The sequence below is a fragment of the Ornithorhynchus anatinus genome, chromosome 10, assembly GCF_004115215.2.
Source record: "Ornithorhynchus anatinus isolate Pmale09 chromosome 10, mOrnAna1.pri.v4, whole genome shotgun sequence".
Lineage (NCBI taxonomy): Eukaryota > Metazoa > Chordata > Mammalia > Monotremata > Ornithorhynchidae > Ornithorhynchus > Ornithorhynchus anatinus.
Window position 1 is genome coordinate 51,498,922 of NC_041737.1, and position 19,890 is coordinate 51,518,811.

General features: G+C 55.3%; 1 protein-coding gene across 2 annotated transcripts in view; it reads right to left on the reverse strand.

Moving 5' to 3' along the window:
* Nucleotides 1-18,690, reverse strand: part of CREB3L2 (cAMP responsive element binding protein 3 like 2) — an 81,369-nt gene extending 62,679 nt beyond the window's left edge. For both annotated transcript variants that reach the window (XM_029073669.2, XM_029073668.2), the window contains exon 1: nucleotides 18,472-18,690. In XM_029073669.2, the coding sequence (XP_028929502.1) occupies nucleotides 18,472-18,573 (102 nt within the window). In that variant the 5' untranslated portion in view covers nucleotides 18,574-18,690. The remainder of the gene's footprint in view (nucleotides 1-18,471) is intronic.
* Nucleotides 18,691-19,890: the final 1,200 nt, after the last annotated feature.

Below are 19,890 nucleotides of genomic sequence, written 5' to 3' on the forward strand. Positions count from 1 at the left end.
AAACCCAGCTACGGTACAGAATTTGTGACATGGAGTACACACAAAGAGGGGGGTCACCAAAGGGGTCTTTCCTGCTATCGGTGGCCACCCTGATACCGAGGGGGTGAGACGGACGGAAGATGAGCTCATTTCCGGGCTCGGGCACGTCGGGGGGCAGAGCAGGGGAGACCGGCCAGTCGGCGGAGCGCAGAATTGGGGGTCAAGGAGGAAAGGGGGCAGCGCAGGCTGGAAAGCGAACAATCCCAAGCAGCGTTGACTAATGGAGAGAACACGGGCCTGGGAGTCAGAGGACCTGGGTTCTAATTCCAGCTCTGCTTGCTGTGTGACTTTGGGTAAGTCACCTAGCTTCTCTGGGCCTCGGTTCTCCTGTTCTCCCTCCCATTTAGACCGTGAGCTCCATGTGGCAGAGGGGCTGTGTACAACGTAATCGAATCGGATCCTCTGTACAGCGTTGACACCTAGCAAACGCTACGCTTAACGGATACCATTAAAAACAAAAACCGAGGAAGCCCGGGAGGTCCGCCGCCGGAACCACCGCTCAGACCAGATGCCTTCTTCCCCAGTCACGCCCCGGGGGCGTCTCACAAAGCGCTCACAGTCCCTCCTCGGGAGCACGGGCTCAGATCTCTGTCGGACCCCAAGATGGGGCAGCCCTGGGACGGGGAGGGGGCGGGGAGGGCGAGGGAGCCGGCAGGCACAATGCCATCTCACATCTGGAGGCGGCCCACGGCCTCCCCTCCCTCCCTCCCCGGCCCGCACTGAAGGCCCTTTGTCGCTTGTGTTCCCTTCATCAAACTACTCGCCGCTCGCGGAAGCCAGGGTCCCGGAAGGCAGGACCGTGGAAGCCGAGGACGCGGGGAGTTGGACGGATGGGGGCTTGACCGTGTCACCTCCAACGGGAAGGACGGCGGGAGAGAGAGGAGACCTGACACCCCGACCCGGTCACCCCCGGCCCTCTCCAGGCCCCTGAACCCGACCCCACCTCACCCGCACTCCCCCGTTTTGAAACGGATGCGGTCGGACGGAGGGGCAGGGGGCAGAAGGAGAGAGGGGGTAATGGGGAGCCATGCACTAATTAGGTTCCTGACTTGTTCGTTAAGCTCTTCTCCGGCCACCGGACCAGAAAGGGTTTAGCAGAACCCGCCCCCGCCCCATCCCTGGGAAATGAGACCATCGTTTCCAGATGAATTCTAGCTGGGTGACTAACCCAGTGAAGGGAGCCCTCTGGCCAGACGGAAAGGCCAGCTGCTCTGTAGATAGTATCTTGGCTCTCTGAAGACTCGGGGAAACGTGCGTGCGTGCATTCAAATGCGCGCGTGTGTGTGTATACACGTGTGTGTGAGAGAGTATGTGCACACGTGTGTGGGAGTGTTATTTCTCTGTATTTATCAGCCTCCTCGCTGACTTCCCTACTCGCGTCTCTCCCAACACCGGCCCATACTTCACTCTGCCGCCCGGATCGTGTTTCTACAAAACCGCTCAGCCCGCGTTTCCCGACTCCTCGTGGAAGGAGGGGAGGCTTTGGCTCCCCAGCCATCCCCCGGGGGTTCACAGCTGCCACGCCGCCTCTCTGCCATCTTTTCGCTGTCCGACTCAGTCTTCCCACCGTCGTCGCCCCAGGAACGTTCCAGTTCATCACCCTGCCCATCGTGGCAGCGTGGTTAATCCCGCTGACCAGCTGGAAGGCTAGAGAATCCGGGGATCGGGCAGCTCCCCTTTGAAGTTTGGGAAAAGCAGGCGAGACGTACATTCTCAAACACACACACATACACAATGCGATCCGACACGGTCCCTGTCGCCCGTGGGGTTCACAGCCTAAGGAGAAGGACAACAGGTATTTCCTGATTATTCTCTGGGTTGCTGGGAATCGGAGTTGGCTTCGGGAACTGCGAATTCAGATTATTTTGGGTCTGCCCCAGTGCTTACTGCATGCCTGGTACATTGTAAGCACTTCAACAGCATTAAAGGAAGCGTAAGCGTGCACTAGATATCACTGACTGATTGCAAAGCGCTGTGCTGGGGACATGGGAACCACATAAAAGATGTGAAAGAAGCGATCCCTGCTTTCATGGCACTTACGATTTAATGTGGGCACAGACCAACGAACGCACACACGGGCAAGAGAGAAAATAACAGAAGAGAAAAAGAATGAACGTAAGCAATGAAATAGATTGTTCACCAAGAAATTGCCCGCTAAATAATAAATGAGGGCTGAGGTGGCTGATGGGATCGGGAAGGTGGGAATGCTAACTGGGGAAGGCTTCCTGGAGGAGGTGTACTTTTAGTAAAGCTATGAAGAAGTGGGGACTAGTAAAGCAGTGTGGCCTAATGAACAGAGCACTGGCCCAGGAGTCAGAGGGACCTGGGTTCTGATCCTGGCTCTGCCACTTGCCTGCTGTGTGATCCTGTGATCTCTATGCCTCAGTGATCTCATCTGAAAAATGGGGACCAAGACTGGGAGCCCCATGTGGGACATGGACCGCATCTGACTAGCCTGTATCTACCCCAGCGCTTAGTACGGTGCCCGGCACCTAGTAAGTGCTTAACAACTACCGTCAAAAACAAAAAAAAGCTTTGGTCGCAGTAATCGGAAGTTCCCGTCTAATAAGTTTGAATTTTCAGGCCAAAATCCTCTTAAATAAGCAACCGGGAACAGCACTCTCCCTCCATTTTAACAGCTTAACTTTTTAATCTCCCGTTCCCACACCTGGAAGCCCCGGCTCTTGACGGGCCGAGATGGAAACCCAGCTTTTCTTCAGAGGAAAACAGCCGCCTGGAAAAAACCAGTCCCCCCGCCCCCGCCCCCCCCCACCCCAGACCCAAGGAAAGGAAATTCCATTACCCTGGATCTAATCAAAACCGCGGGGAGGGTGACAGACTTGAATCACTGCCCACTCCGGAGGAAACACAAACACCACGGACAATATTTGGGATTGGAGTGGCGTCTCTCCTCAGAGGAATCCCAAACAAGCAGCCTCTCCACGGCCTTCCTCCCGCCCCCACCCAACCCGGACACCAATCGAAAGTATTTATTGAGCGCTTACTGTGTGCGGGGCACTGTACTAAATACTTGGGAGAATACAGTACAAGAGAGTTGGTAGACACGCTCCCTGCCCACATTGAGCTCACAGTCTAGAGGGCATCTGATCCGATCCCATCTTCCCTCCCAAACTTGGGAGGGGGTCCGGGGTGGGCCGGCCAGTCAGTTCCGCGGCCCGCTGAGGAGGCCCCAGCGGGGGCGGGGGTTTGGCCAAGGTCACCGGCGAGGTCACTGAAAGGTCGGGGACCGGCCGAGGGGTCTCCCGGCTCCCGGGCCCCACACCCCGCCGGACAGCTGACGGTCTCCATCTCGGAGGTCAGGCTCGGGGGTAGGGGGCGGGGCGATCCAGGTCAGTCTTCCGGACGGAGGACGGCGCCAGAACCTGGGAAAACCGGACCCCGCTGAGACGCGGCAAGTCACGTGCACCTCCCTGAACACGATGGCATCGTTCCCAATCGTATTTATCGAGCGCATACCGTGTGCAGAGCACTGTACTGAGCGCTTTGGAGAGTACGATATAACAATATAACCGACAGATTCCCCGCCCACAGTGAGCTTACAGTCTAGAGACGAGCATTAATACAAACAAGTCAATTAGGCATGCGTACATACGTGCTGTGGGGCTGAGGGGGGGATGAATAAAGGGAGCAAGTCACTGGGGAGTGGGAGACTGTGAGCTCATTATGGGCAGGGAATATGTCTATCTATTGTTCTATTTTATTCTCCCGGTGTTCAGTACAGTGCTCTGCACAGGGTAAGCGCTCGGTAAATACAACAATGAATGAGAAGAGGAAAGGAGAGCTTAACCAGGGAAGGCCTCTTGGAGGAGACCTACCATGAGTAAGGCTTTGAAGTCACTGTCAGTTGGATTTGAGAAGGGAAAGCGTTTCAGGCCAGAGGCAGGACGGGGCGACGGGGGAGATCAAGGCATTAGAGGAGCAGAGCGTGTGCTCTGTCCCAACCTAGATCGCTCTTTCAAAGTACCCCGATCAGCCCCCCCCCCCCCCAACACCTGCTCCAGAGCCCCCTGCCCACCCCAGGCCCTCCGAACGTGGCCACAGTCCCGTCCCCTGCGACTGCTACTGTGTACAGATCTGCTACTGTGCCCGTGTCACAGCAGGCCCCTCTGAAAGGAGCCACCGACACACTCCCCCGCGGGCCCTCTGAGCACGGCTGCCACTGTGCCCCCTCACCCCAACCCCAGCCTGCTGAACTCAGCGGCCGACGCCAAGTCGGAGGGATAATCGGGCTGCAATTCTGAGTTCTGGACATAAATATGTCCACTGCCCAATCTGCACTGGGCAAAGGACCACTGACCGCCCGCCCCCCCCCCCCCAATTTCCAGGTTGTCCTTGTCCCCACTCCCACCCCAACCTCACCCGCTACCAGATCAGCATTCTGCACCCCCCAGCCGCCTCACTCCCTTGGCATTCTGGTCTAAGTGAGCCAGAGGAGAAAGCTCGGGCCTGAAGTCGGAGCCGGGCTCTCGCCTGGCCTGAGCCAGAGGGAAATTTCCCACTTTTCCATACACCTTTGGCTCAGATGCAGTTGGGGAACCGCACACAGTAGGTGCTTAATCCATATTAATATCACTACTAGTACCGATGACAACTGCTGTGTGACCTGGGGCGAGTCGCTTAACTCCTCCGATTTCGACTATAAAGTGGAGATGAAGTACGTGTTCTCCTTTCCCCTTACAGTAAGCTCCATGTGGAACGGGGACTTGTTCTGATGTGTGTGTATATATATATATCTCTAATTCTATTTATTTATATCGATGCCCGTTTTCTTGTTTTGATGTCTCTCTCCCCTCTTCTAGGCTGTGAGCCCGTTGTGGGCAGGGATGGTCTCTACTTGTTGCTGAACTGTACTTTCCAAGCGCTTAGTATATGTGCCCTGCACACAGTAAGCGCTCGGTAAATACAACTGAATGACTCTGATGATCTGATTATCCTGTATCTACCCCAGCGTTCAGCACAGTGCTTGGCCACTGTGCTTCAAAAATAGCATAATTGGTATTATTTCATTATTATTATTATTATTATACCCGGGGGGCTGTCACTCCAGAACAGATCCTGCCCCAACTTGCAAATTTTCCACCCACGGACTCGCAGGAGGCCCAGGTGCTTCCGTCTCTTGTGAGAGGCAAGAGGGATGCATAAAGCCCGAAGCTCTTCCCTGCCCGTTTGAGCCCGGCTGGGTGTGGGAAGGGTCATGGTAGCACCTGAAGAAACCTGGTGAAATTATCTTACCAATAATAATAATAATAATAATAATAATATTTGTTAAGTGATTATGACGTGCCAGGCACTGTACAAATTCAGACCCATCTGTAAAGACTGTGAGCTCTTTGTGGACAGGGACTGTGTCCGTTTGTTGTTATACTGAACCCTCCCAAGCGCTTAGTACAGTGCTTTGCACAAAGTAAGCGCTCAATAAATTCGATTGAATGAACGAGTCCAGCCAGTAAAATGAGACACCTGACCCGAGTAGCGTCAGCTCCTTGAGGGCAGAGATCATCCTCCTAACTCTACTGCACTCTCCCAAGGGCTTAGTACAGTGCTCTGCCCCAGTAAGCGCTCAATAAATACCACCGACTGATCAATTTGCTTCAATGGTTAGGCTCCATATTTAATTCCCTATTTCTGCTGAATTCTAATTCTTCAGCTTAGTAATGGTCCAGCAGAGAGCTCTCCGCGATTCCAAATGTCCCGAAAACAAAACAGATGAGTAAGAATGCCCAGGGCCAAAATCTGCCCAACGTCCCCCTTGCCCGGTCTGACCTCGTACCGAGAAAACTAACCCCGATGTGAAACTGATCACAGCCTAGGGCAGCTGGGCCGTTACATCCAGCAAAACATCAACTCTGGCCTGATCAACTCCTGCATCCCCCCCCCCCCCCCGCCCCCGCTTCTAAATTTAACCAACAGGAAACAAAAAGTTTCAAAACATGACGTCCCTGAGCTTTGACCACTGACACCGGTGGGACCGAGTCCGTCCTCGCTGCCAGCTGCTTCTCACGAGCCCAGCGGCCGGGCTCCTTGCTGACTTCCCGGATTCGGGAAACCACTGCCTCTCCCCGCGGCCCGAGCTTCAGCAGCGGGTCGGCTCAGGGCGTGGGGAACTGTGGGACGAGCATCCAGAAGCGTGCACTCCGTGTCGTCGAGGGTTCGGGCCCCCCAAGATCTTGGCTCAGGGAGGTGGTGCCCAGGAAGCCCTGCCAACGTGGGGCACGGGAACCCTCGGATGCCTGCAAGACGGCGCCCACGACATCGCCGCTTCAAGCTGTGTGCCCGGCTTATGGCGTCACGCGCGCATCTGAGGACAGACGTCCATCCTGGTCTCCACAGAGCCTCCCATCCGGATGGACTTCTGGTTTGGCCGGACTATTGGGCAGGCTGGGAAACTTGCCGCCTGCCTCATCAGCAAACCGCCCCTGGAGTTGGGGGGCCCAGTGACATCACTCCATGCCCCAAGGGGTCGAGGGGAGGGGAATGGCCCGTTATGTCCGGGTTGGGGGGATGAGGGGATAATGGCGGGGAGAGGTGAAAGGTGGCCCATTTTAGCCCCTCGCTGGCCTTGGTCACCTGGACAGAGAAAGACCATTGGTCTCCTTCAGCTCGGAGAGCTCTTCTGGACTCCGGGGTCCCACGGGGACCCCCCCCCAAACTGCTCCTCGACAAAGCAGCAGGACTGACTCACCCACATTCCTCGGCGATAACTTGACCGCCTCGGAGATAAGAAGAGGTCAGAGTTTCTCTGGCTTGCCCCAGGGACGGCAGGATTCTCCCTCCCACGGTGGGGGTGGGGAGGGGGGAGCACGGGGCTGTCCGGGCCAAAGGTGGGGTCCACAGGTGACCCCTGCGACGGGTGGGGATCTGGGGGTCTTCGCAGCACTTCCGACTTTCGCTCCTACAGAAAAGGGAAGCCCCTGTCCCTTCGAAGCGGGGAAGAATGGAGTTTGGGGAATCATGAGCAGGTGAAGGAGGGGGAAAAAAGGGGGGCGTTGGCAGATGACTTCACAGACACCGAGAGACGAGGAGCGAGGAGTCCGCCGGCCCTTCGGTCAGGACAAAGTCTGGTCTAAACACCGTCCATCCGGTCTGGTCACCGCCCTGACTGTGGATGGGCAGGGAAGGGAGGGAGGAGAGAATGTGTGAATGTATGTGAATCTGTGAGCCTTTTGGGGGGTTAGGCTGTCCTTTGTCTCAGAACACAATAAACACAAGTTTCACCTCCAAGCAATAGCATCATTATGATTATCCAGCTCCGGCGCTCACTAACATCTGGAGGAAATGAGTGCCTACAGCCATGGATGACCTCGACAATAATAGCAATAGTAATTGTGACAGTAATAGTATTCAGTCAGGGGTATTTATTGAGCACTTATTAGGTGCAGAGCACTCTCCTAAGCGCTTGGGAGAGGACAATACATTCATTAAGCACTTACCAAGCCCTATGCTAAGCGCTGCAGTAGATACGGTATAATAATAATCATCAGTATTTGTTAATAATAATAATGTTGGTATTTGTTAAGCGCTTACTATGTGCCGAGCACTGTTCTAAGCGCTGGGGTAGACATAGGGGAATCAGGTTGTCCCACGTGGGGCTCACAGTCTTCATCCCCATTTTACAGATGAGGGAACTGAGGCACGGAGAAGTGAAGTGACTCGCCCACAGTCACACAGCCGACAAGTGGCAGAGCCGGGATTCGAACTCATGAGCCCTGACTCCAAAGCCCGTGCTCTTTCCACTGAGCCACGCTGCTTCTCAAGTGTTAAGCACTTACTATGTGCCAGACACTGTACTAAGCGCCGGAGTGGGTACAAGCAAATCAAGTTGGACACAGTCCCTATCCCCATTTTACAAACGAGGTGACTGAGGCCCAGAGAAGTGAAGTGACTTGACCAAGATCACACAGCAGACAAGTGGCAGAGCCGGAATTAGAACCCATGACCTTCTGACTCCCAGGCGCGGGCTCCAGCCACCACGCCACATAAGCAGATGGGACACAGTTCCGTCCTCCTTGGGGGCTCACAGTCTAAGAGGGAGGATTAATAATAATAATGATGGTATTTAAGCACTTACTATGTGCAAAGCACTGTTCTAAGCGCTGGGGGGATACGAGGTCATCAGGTTGTCCCACGTGGGGTTCACAGTCTTAATCCCCGTTTTACGGATGAGGGAACTGAGGCACGGAGAAGTTAAGTGACTCGCCCAAAGTCACGCAGCAGACAAGTGGCAGAGCCGGGATTAGAACCCACGACCTCTGACTCCCAAGCCCGGGCTCTTTCCACTGAGCCCCATTTTGTAGCTGAGGAAACTGAGGTGCAGACAAGTTAAGCTACCTGTCCAAGGTTACACAGCGGGGAAGTGACAGAGCAGGGGTTAGAACCCATTCATTCACTCATCTATTGAGTGCTTACTGTTCACAAAACACTGTACTAAGCGTTTGGGAGACTGCAATATAACAGTAAACAGACACATTCCCCTGCCCGCAGTGAGCTTACAGTCCTGTGTCCTTTCAAACAACTCGCCTCCCAAGCCCGGGCTTTTTTCCACTAATAATAATGTTGATATTTGTTAAGCGCTTACTATGTGCAGAGCACTGTTCTAAGCGCCGGGGTAGGTAGAGGGTAATCGGGTTGTCCCACGTGAGGCTCACAGTTAATCCCCATTTTCCAGATGAGGGAACTGAGGCCCAGAGAAGTGAAGTGACTCGCCCACAGTCACCCAGCTGACAAGGGGCAGAGCCGGGAGTCGAACCCATGACCTCTGACTCCGAAGCCCGGGCTCTTTCCACTGAGCCACGCTGTAATAATGATGGTATTTATTAAGCACTTACAATTTGCCATGCCCTGTCCCAAAGCACCGGGGTGGATACAAGCAAATTGAGTCGGAGGTCGGAAACAGTCCCTGTTCCACGCGGGGCTCTCGGTCTCAATCCCCGTTTTACGGATGAGGTAACTGAGGCACAGCAGACAAGCGGCGGAGCCGGGATTAGAACCCGTGACCTTCCGACTCCCAGACCTGTGCTCTATCCATGCTGCCTCACGCTGTGGTAGACGGAAGGTAATCGGGTGGGATACGGTCCCCGTCCCATATGGGGAAGCAGCGTGGCTTAGTGGAAAGAGCCCGGCTCTGGGAGTCAGAGGACGCGGGTTCTAATCCCGGCTCCGCCACTCGTCTGCTGTGTGACCTTGGGCAAGTCACCTAACCTCTCTGTGCCTCAGTCACCTCATCTGCAAAACGGGGATTAAAAGTGTGCGCCCCACGAGGGACAACCCGATTACCTTGAATCTACCCCAGCGCTTAGAACGGTGCTTGGCACATAGTAAGCGCTTAACGACCCCTATAATTATAATTATTATTATTATATGGGGCTCGCTGTCCAAATAGGAGGAAGGACAGAGTGACTGAGTCCCCGTGCTAACAGGGAGCCTTTCTCCCACCTTCCTCCACAGTCACCCTGAGAGCGAGGAAGGGACCAAGGTGGCCGCTTAATAGGATGATAATTGTGGGCAGGGAATATCACCGTTTATTGTTGCGTTGTACTTTCCCAAGTGCTTAGTACAGCGTAAGCTCAATAAATAAGATTGAATGAATGAATGGACGGAACATACCGGTCACACGACTGAACAGATCCGATCACCTACCTGAACAAGCCCATCAGCCGGCAGACTCTGCCCCGGCCCGCTACCCTAGATTCAAATTCGGCTCAGAAGACCCTCTGCGGTTGCTTCTGGGTCGGGGGAGGACTGGGAGAGATTTCTCCTGCCTCCCTTTCCGGCCCCGACGCCCCTCCTCCGCCACTTTGGACCTCGTCTCAACATGGTCACCCCCAGCCGGTGGCTCAGTCTTCATAACAGCACTAAGGACCCTCAGTGACCTCATCGTTGCAGTATTTCTTAAGCGCTTACTAGGGGCCAAGCCCTGTGTGAAGCTGTGCTGGGGCGGACACAAGATCATCAGGTCCCGCACGGGGCTCAGAGTCGAAGGAGGAGGGAGAACGGGGATTGGGTCCCCATTCTGCAGATGAGGGAACTGAGGCGCAGAGATGTGAAGCGACTCGACCGAGGTCACCCTGGGGAGAGCGGCTTGAGTTGGGCTTAGAACCGAGGTCCTCCAACTCCCAAGCTCCTGCTCTTTCCACTAGACCAAACCGTCTCCCCTGTAGCCATTCTTCCCTGCTTTGGCCCGATTAGCATTCGGATGGCCGCAGCGCTGGGGGGGAAAGGGGAGGAAGGGAGACGGAGACAGAGAGAGATCCTGCAGGAGCACGGGTGTCCACGGACCCTGACAGATCCTGATCGACCACGAGCTCTTCTCAGCCACTCGATTGATCTCTCATCACTGATTCCTTCCAAGGGAAAAGAGCCCTGAGCTCTCAGGGGGATTACTTTACACTCAATACGGGAAGGGAAAGTGTCTATCAACTCCGTTGGATCGTACTCTCCCAAGCGCTTAGTAGGGTGTTCGGCACCCAATAAGCGCTCAATAAATGCCAATGATTGATTGCCACAAGAGGATGCAGTGGCAGGAGAGAGGTCCTTTCAGAAAGATTCACTCATTCAACAGTATTTATTGAGCGCTATGTGCAGAGCACTATACTAAGCGCTCGGAACGTAGGTTACCTCCTTGAAGGTCTCTTAGGCCACCTTCCGTGGAGGAGGGAAAAAGGAGTCTCCACGGGGGGTGGGAAAAGCCCCAGCCCACTGCTGACCTATATATACGTTGGTATTTGTTAAGCGCTTACTATGTGCCGAGCACCGTTCTAAGCGCTGGGGTAGACACAGGGGAATCGGGTCGTCCCACGTGGGGCTCACGGTCTTAATCCCCATTCTACAGATGAGGTCACTGAGGCACCGAGAAGTTAAGTGACTTGCCCGAAGTCACACAGCTGACATGTGGCCGAGCCGGGATTCGAACCCATGACCTCTGACTCCAAAGCCCGTGCTCTTTCCACCGAGCCACGCCGCTAGCGAGAGAGCCCAGGGGGACGGTATTCGCCGAGCGCCTACACCAGAAATGCATCATGCAGTCGCCACATTGTCAGCTCCTTGAAGGTAGGGATCACGTCTCCCGAGGCTACTTGTACCCTCCCAGGTGCTCAGTACAGTGCTCTGCACAGACCGGTTAAGCGCCTGATAGCCTGAGTAAACGAAAGCAACGTTACTGACAGCTTCCTGCCAGGCTCCCGGGACCCCCAGGCCGCTCTGCCGCCGGATCGTCCGTTATTACGAGCCCGACGTCCTAACAGTCAAACGGCAGCAACCGCGGGGAGTTTCAAGAAGTTGCAATCGGTTTCACCCCAACCCTAAACAAGGTCCACTCTCCCCCAAACCTCAAAACTTAGAACATACGTCTTGTCCTTCTAGGCGGGGAGGGGGAAGCCGACCTTCTCGGCTCTCACTCTCTCTCCCGGACCCCAAGCAGCAACTCCATCCCCCCTTAAATCTCTTCTCCCAACTCTTCAGCCCCATTTTAGGTTCCCTTGGCCTAGCTCCCGTCTCCCAAGAGCCTCCACAATTACCCAGCGGACCCTTCATTCTCCATCCCAAAACACTTCCCAAACTGACCCACCTCATCCCGGCCCGGAGCGGCTCCTATCCCGCCAAGCCTCCCCGTAAGAGAAACCAGGCCCGCCTCTGTCTCTCTCTCCGACCCTACCTCACCCTCCGAGGCCTCAATTCTGGTGCGACAAGGCCTTTTAGGGAGGAGGAGAGGGGTTCTCCTGTGGCCAATGGCCAGAGTCTGGTCTTCCCACCCCCAGGCCCCCGGTGTTTAGAGAGCGGGCCGCCCCGCCCGCTGGGCCCGATGCGAGACGTGGGGAGGGGAGAGGGAGTCTGGTGTCTCAACCGGGCAGCGGGCAGCTTGAACGTCTGCTCTGCAGGCCAAGTACGTGTCATGGGACAGGGTATTGGAGGACACACACCCCCCCCACACGTACACGGTAACCAAAGCCCAGATCGGAGCAAACAGAGGATCTAGACCCCGTCTCCCTACCATCCGGTCCCAGCTGCCGGTTGGCCCCCGCTAGAGGTCGGCTGGGTTTTCTCCCGGACCCAAGCCCAGGCGGATCTTTTCCCACTCTCCACGTCTCCCCCCGGCCCACCTGCTCCCCTCTGCTCCATCGGGCCCCGCGCTCCCTCCCGGCTCCCGCTCGCATTCCTCAGCTTCTCGCCTCCCTCGATCCCCAGATTCCGTCCTCCAGACTCTGCGACGGGTAGGACCCTTCCTCAATCAGGGAAGCGGGAAGGACGGAATCTCTAGTGACAGCCCAGACGCCGGTCTCTCACGAGCAATGGCTGCCCGTGAAGAGAAAAGAACGGTCACCGGGAGCAGGTCTCTAGACTAGAGGCTCGCTGTGGGCAGGGAACGTGTCTACCAATCCTTTTATATTGTACTGTCCCAAGCTCTTAACACCGTAAGCGCTCAATAAATACCATTGACTGATTGTGGGATAATACCCACAGGTCGTTCTGGTCGCCATCAGGGGGGCTGTTTCATAATAATATATCATGGCATTTTTTAAGTGTTTACTATGTGACAAACACCGCGCTCACCGCCGGGGTAGATATGAGATCGCCATATCAAACGCAAGCCCTGACCCACGTGGGGCTCACAGTCGAAGACGGAGGGAACGCAGGGATTGAATCCCCGTTTTACAGGTTAGAAGCCAAGTCCTCGGACTCCCAGTCCCGGACTCCTAACGCAGGGCTGTTTGACTAAAGATCCAATTGTCCAAGTGCTTAGTATAGTGGTCTGCACATAGTAAGCGCTCAATAAATGCTATTGAATGAATGAATTTTGGGAGAAGGGCTCCACAGAATCGGGGAGTTTCAGTCCTACCAGTGGGCAGTGAATGCGAAGAAAGAGGAGCCCAGGTGGAGTGAGGATTCCCAAATCTACCTCTCCAGGCCCAACCTCCCTCCTTCTCTACCATCTCCCATTTCCTCCTTCCTTCAGGACGCTTCCACTCGGATGTCCCGCCGACACCCCGAACTTAACATGACCAAAACAGAACTCCTCACCTTCCCACCGAAACCCTATCCTCCCCGAGACTTTCCCATCGCTGTAGTCGCCATCCTCCCTCTCTCACAAGCCCGTAACCTAGAGAAGCAGCGTGGCCTAGCAGAAATAGCACGGCCGTGGGAATCAGAGGACCTGAGTTCTAAACCCAGCTCTCCATTTGTGTACCTAGGGCAGATCATTTAACTTCTCTGAGCCTCAGTTTCCTCATACGTAAAATTGGGACCGACGGTGAACCCGATGTGGGACATGGACTGTGTCCAACCCGATTAGCCTGTATTTTCCCTAGCACTTAATATAGTGCCTGACACACAGTAAGCACTTAAACAGCATTAAAAAAACCTTGGCATTAGTCTCGATTCCTCTTTCTCACTTCAACCCACATATTCGGTCTTCCGCCAAATCCTACCTTTCTCTTAAGTCGATCCAAGCATTTATCCTATCTTGCCTAAGCTCACTGTGGGCAGGGAACGTGTCTGTTTATTGTCCCAGTGTACTCTCCCCAAGGGCTTAGTAGAGTGCTCTGCACACAGTACGCGTTCAATAAATTACTGAATGACTATTGCATCAGCCTCCTTGCTGACCTCCCTGTCTCTCCCTCCTCTGATCCAAACTTCAGTCTGCTGCCCCAGTCGTTTTTCTACGAAACCAGGCAGTCCATGTTTCCCCGCTCCTCAAGAGCGGCTGCCCACCCACCTCCGCATCAAACAGAAACTCCTCACCGTGAGCTTTAAGTCTCTCCTGAGCTCTCCCTCTCTCACCTTACCTCCCCGATCTCCCACTCAAACCCAGCTCAACCACTTCACTCCTCTAACGCCAACCTTACTATACCTCAACCTCCTCTTTCTCTCCACTGACCACATCCTCCCTCTCCCTCATCAAATCCGACAGGCCACCTCTCTTCAAGGCCCTCCTAAAATCACAACTCCTCCAAGAGGCCTTCCCCTCCTCAACTCTCGCTTCCCTGTCTTAGCCCTCCCTTCCGTGCGTCACCTCTGTTTTGTTTTTTGCCTTCTTCTAGGAGTCGTTCAATGCTTACGATGTGCCGTACTCCGCAAGACGATCGGGTTGGACAACTGTCACTGTCCCCCACCCGAATGGCCAGGCCACAGCCTCTGCTCAACTTCAAAGCCCCCTGGAAAGCCCTCCTCCTCCTCCTCTCGGGAGCCTTCCCTGAGTAAATTCCCCACCCCATCACCATCCCGAGGGCCACCGCAGCCCTCCGGAATGCAACTCATCGACACGATCTACTTGCTATTCATTTATTTATTCCCCTCACCCTCTCTCCTACCTCTTACTATTATGAGTTCATCTTCTTTTCTCCTCCCGTTCCCTCTGAACTGTGCCTACCGGTCTCCGGTGTTAGCCTGTAAATTCCTTGAGGACAACGACTGTGCCTTTTACCTCTATGGTGTTTTCCCCATTGCTTATTAGTAATAATTCTGAATACCTAGTCAGCGCAGTAATAAACACCATTATGCGCTAAGCACTGGAGTCAAATACAAGATAAACCGATCAGGCGTAGCTCCCGTCCCGCGTGAAAGAGTGGGGAGAAACGCGGACTGGATTCCCCATTTTACAGACGAGGAGGACGAAGCTCAGAGAGGTTCAGCGGAGGCGGGGTCCTCTGGGCAGCTGGATTTCGACAGCAGCTTCTCCCAACACATCTGCGGCCCGGAATGACTTGGCTGCCTCTCCTCCCCCATCCCGGGGGAGCCCAGGGGCTGTGCGTTTTTCAAACTCGGCTTTTCCCGGCCACCACAGATCCTTTTTTGGAGCGGGAGATGGGAACTCCACCCTTTCTTTCCTAAAGTGACTCTCGGCCAAGGCAAGCGGGCAGGCGGGGAGGCAGACAGACAGACGGGGAGGGAGGCTAGCGCCACCGGGCTGCTTTTGCCAAAGTTTTAAATATATCCTCGCTCCGGCCGGATCAAAGGGGCCGAGGAAGCCAAGAGCACAGGCCCCTTATTTTCTCATGGCTGCTTTATCTCTTCTGCTAATTTCAAACTTCTGGAGGAGTCGAGAAACGAAGAAACCCCCGGATTCCACATCTGCCCTGTAATAACAACTGCGCTACGGGTTAACCACCAGTTACGTCGCACGCACTGTGCTAAGCGCTGGGGGGAGATAAATTACCACGAGGGCAGACACCACCATCCTCGTCCCACACGGGCCTCCAGGTGTAAGGGGGAGGGAGAGGAGGTTCCGAATCCCCGTTTTACAGATGAGAGAACCGAGGCCCGGGGAAGTGATCTGGCTTGCCCAAGGTCACCGGGCAGGGACCCGGGTCTCCTGACTCCCAGGGCCGCGCTCTTTCCACTAGCCCACCCTGCCCCTGCCTCATCTCACGGCGCACACTCGGCAAATCAGGAGTCACCGACGTTCAGGGACAACTAACTTCCAAACCCCCGGTGGGTGGGGAACGGGTCTACCAACTGCTTCGTGGGCTACTGTCCCAAGCGCTCGGTACAGCGCTCCGCACCCGGGAAGCGCTCAGTAAGTACCACCGCTGGTCTGACGTTGGCTATCCCTTTCCCCCGGGGAGGGCCCAGACGGCCTGTCCAGGAGCTGGGGAAGGAAGGAAGGAAGGCGGGACCCGGGCAGGAAATCCCCGGCCGCCTCAAGTTTTCCACCCCTCCCTCCTTCCCTCCGGTGCCAGGCCGTGCCTTTCCGGCTCCGTCGCGAGCACGCGTGGGTTTATTCCTCACCAAATACCCCTTAATTCTCTATGGCATCTGTTAATAATAATGACGACTGATAATAATGACGTTACTTGTTAAGCGCTTACTATCTGCCAAGCACTGCTCTACGCGCTGGGCTAGATCGAGTTGAGTTGGACACCATGCCTGTCACAGAGGGCTCCCGGTCTTCATCCCCATTTTACAGATGAGGCAACTGAGGCCCAGAGAAGCGAAGCGACTTGCCCGAGGTCACCCAGCAGACACGTGGTTGAGCCGGGATTAGAACCCACGACCTTCTGACTCCCAGGTCCGGGTTCCACCCACTCAGCCACTCTGCTTCTACTGGCTTCCTCCGAGTTTAAGCACTTATTAGGCATTTTCTTTTCTCCCACTCCCTTCTAGGTCGCTCGGATTCGTTCCCTTCATCCACCACCCCCACGGCCCTTACACACATCTCCGTAATTTATTTATTTATATCATCTGTCTCCACCTCTAGACAGTGAGCCCGTTGTGGGCAGGAAGTGTCTACCGACTCGGTTGTATTCTACTCTCCCAGGCGCTTAATACAGTAAACACTCAATAAATGAAAATGATCGACCGGTATGTGCCAGTCACTGAGCACCGGAGTAGATGCCTGCTAATCCGGATGGACACGGTCTTAATCCCCATTTTAAAGAGGGGGCAACTGAGGCACAGAGAAGTTAAGGGATTTAATTTAACTTCCCACATGGCGGAGACGGGATTAGAACCCACGTCCTCAGACTCCCAGACCCGAGCTCTACCCACTAGGCAACGCTGCTTGCATTCCTGCCTTCCTTCCTCTCTCCAAGTGCCTCCGACTGCTTCCCCTTATTATCCTTAACGATGACAACATTAATAATACTTGCCTCATGCTTACAGTGCGCCAAGCACCGTGCTAAGCACTGGGACAGATACCCTACAAAACACAGTCCCGGCCCTACACGGGGCTCCACACTCTAAGAGGGAGGAAGAACAGGCATGTGAATCTCCATTTTACAAAAGAGGAAACGAAGGTCCAGAGAAACGAAGAGCTTTCGGGTGGCATCTCTTACTCTACTTACTTTACGGTCACCCCTCCAGCGTTCCGCACAAAGTCAGCGCCCAATAAATACTAACGATTGACGGCCCCCCCACCCCCTCCCTTTTTCCGAGTCCCCCTCCACGGCCCCCCCTCAACCGTAAGCCTGTTTCGGGCAGGAAATGTGGCTGTTTATTGTTCTGTTACAATAATAATGATGATGACGGTATTTGTTAAGCGCTTACTAGGTGCCAAGCAATCCTCTAAGTGCTGGGGTAGATACTAGGTGATGAGGTTTTATTGCCATCGTTCTCGTCTGTCCGTCTCCCCCGATCAGACCGTAAGCCCGTCAAACGGCAGGGACCGTCTCTATCTGTTGCCGACTTGTTCATCCCAAGCGCTTAGTACAGTGCTCTGCACATAGTAAGCGCTCAATAAATACTATTGAATGAATGAATGAATGAAAGGTTGTCCCACGGGGGGCTCCCGGTCTTCATCCCCATTTTACAGATGAGGTCACTGAGGCCCAGAGAGGTGAAGTGACCGGCCCAAAGTCACACAGCTGATAAGTAATGATAATACGAGGTCACCGAGGCACAGAGAAGTGAAATGACCGGCCCGAGGTCACACAGCTGGTAAGTAATAATAATGACGATGATGACGATGAGGATGATGGCATCTGTTAAGCGCTTACTATGTGCCAAGCACTGTTCCATAAGTGGAGTCGGGATTAGAACCACCACCTCTGACTCCCAAACCCACGGTCTCGCCGTTAAGCCACGCGCCTTCCAATGATAACGGCATTTACCGGGTGCCAGCTACTGTACTAAGCGTTGGGGTGGAATCGGGCAAATCGTCCTCTCCCGAGCGCTTAGCACAGTTCCCTGCAGGGAATAAGCGCTCCGTAATAATAAAGTTGGCATTTGTTAAGCGCTTACTACGTGCCAAGCGCTGTTCTAAGCGCTGGGGGGAGATAGAAGAGCCCGTCGTTGGGCAGGGACGGTCCCTCTCTGTTGCCGAATTGGACGTGGCAAGCGCTCAGTCCAGTGCTGTGCACCTAGTAGGCGCTCAAGACTACTGAATCCAAGGCCATCAGGTTGGCCCACAAGGGACCGACAGTCTTCGTCGGTCTTCCAGAAGCAGCGTGGCTCAGTGGCGAGAGCCCGGGCTGCGGAGTCAGAGGCCATGGGTTCGAAGCCCGGCTCTGCCACTTAGCTGTGTGACTGTGGGCAGGTCCCTTCACTCCTCTGGGCCTCAGTTCCCTCATCTGTCAAATGGGGATGAGGACCGGGCGCCTCACGTGGGACCACCTGAGGACCCCGTCTCTCCCCCAGCGCTTAGAACAGCGCTCTGCACATAGTAAGCGCTTCACAGATACCAACATTATTACTAGAGGCTCAGCGGCAAGAACCCCGGGCTGGGGAGTCCGGGGTCACGGGTTCGAATCCCGCCTCTGCCCCCTGTCAGCTGGATGAATGTGGGCCAGTCACTTGGCTTCTCAGTGACCCCATCCGTCAAATGGGGGTGAAGCCTGGGAGCCCCACGTGGGACCACCTGAGGCCCCCGTCTCTCCCCCAGCGCTTAGGACAGTGCTCTGCGCTTACCCTATACCAACGTGATTATCAGTATTCGTCCCATTTGACGGATGAGGCCACTGAGCCACGCCGGCCGGTCCTTACCGTGTTGTAGAGCAGGACGTCGGAGTCTCCCGGGTCGGACAGCTCGCTGAGCTTTCGGTCCCAGGTGAGGAGGGCCTGCTCCCCGCTCTCCAGCACCTCCATGGCCGGGAAAAAAGGGGGGGAAGAAAAAAGCAGGCGAGGCGGGACGGGCCACTTTATTCCATGGATCGGGATGGGTCGGGATGCGGCCCCCGGGAATCTCCCTCCCTCCCTCCCACCCCCCGCAGCTCCCCTTTGCCCCGCTCTGCCCGCTGCTCCAGCCCCCGCATTCCCAATTCCCCAGACCCCGTGGCCCGGGCTCCCGCTCCGCCAATCAGAGACGCGCCCCCTCCGCCGTCCTCCAATCAACGGAGAGCCTCCCGCCCGCCCCCTCCGCCGTCCGCCAATGGGCGGGCAGCCTCCGCCCGCCCCCTCTGGAATGTCCTCCGCGGTGACGTCATCGGGAAGGCCCCGCCCACGGGGGCGGGGCGACGGCGGCGTCGACCAATGGGGCGCGGCGGGGGCCGGGGTTGATGGACGGGGCGGGCGCCCACTAGGGGCCGGCGGGGGGGGGGGGGGGCCGCCAGCCAATGGCCTTGCGACAAGAATACATTCATTTAAAAAAAAAAAAAAGCAAGACCAACAAGCGCGGCTCCTCTCCCCCCTTCCTTGTTGGTATTCTACTTTATCAAAACTTTAATAATAATGTCGGTATCTGTGAAGCGCTTACTATGTGCAGAGCGCTGTTCTAAGCGCCGGGGGAGATCCGGGGTCATCGGGTGGTCCCACGTGAGGCTCCCAGGCTTCATCCCCATTTTACAGATGAGGTCACCGAGGCACAGAGAAGTGAAGTGACTTGCCCACGGTCACCCAGCTAAGTGGCAGAGCCGGGATTCGAACCCATGACCTCCGACTCCCAAGCCCAGGCTCCTTCCACTAGGCCACGTGCAGAGCACTGTGAGAAGCAGCGTGGCTCAGTGGAAAGAGCACGGGCTTGGGAGTCAGGGCTCATGAGTTCGAATCCCGGCTCTGCCACTTGTCGGCTGTGTGACTGTGGGCAAGTCACTTAACTTCTCTGTGCCTCAGTTCCCTCATCTGTAAAATGGGGATTAAGACTGTGAGCTCCACGTGGGACAACCTGATTCCCCTTTGTCTACCCCAGCGCTTAGAACAGTGCTCGGCACATAGTAAGCGCTTAACAAATACCCACATTATTATTATTATTATTATTATTATTAAGCGCCGGGGGAGACCCGGGGTCATCGGGTTGTCCCACTTTAGATTCACGGTCCTCATCCCCATTTTCCAGATGAGGTCACTGAGGCCCAGAGAATAATAATGTCGGTATCTGTGAAGCGCTTACTATGTGCAGAGCGCTGTTCTAAGCGCCGGGGGAGATCCGGGGTCATCGGGTGGTCCCACGTGAGGCTCACAGTCTTC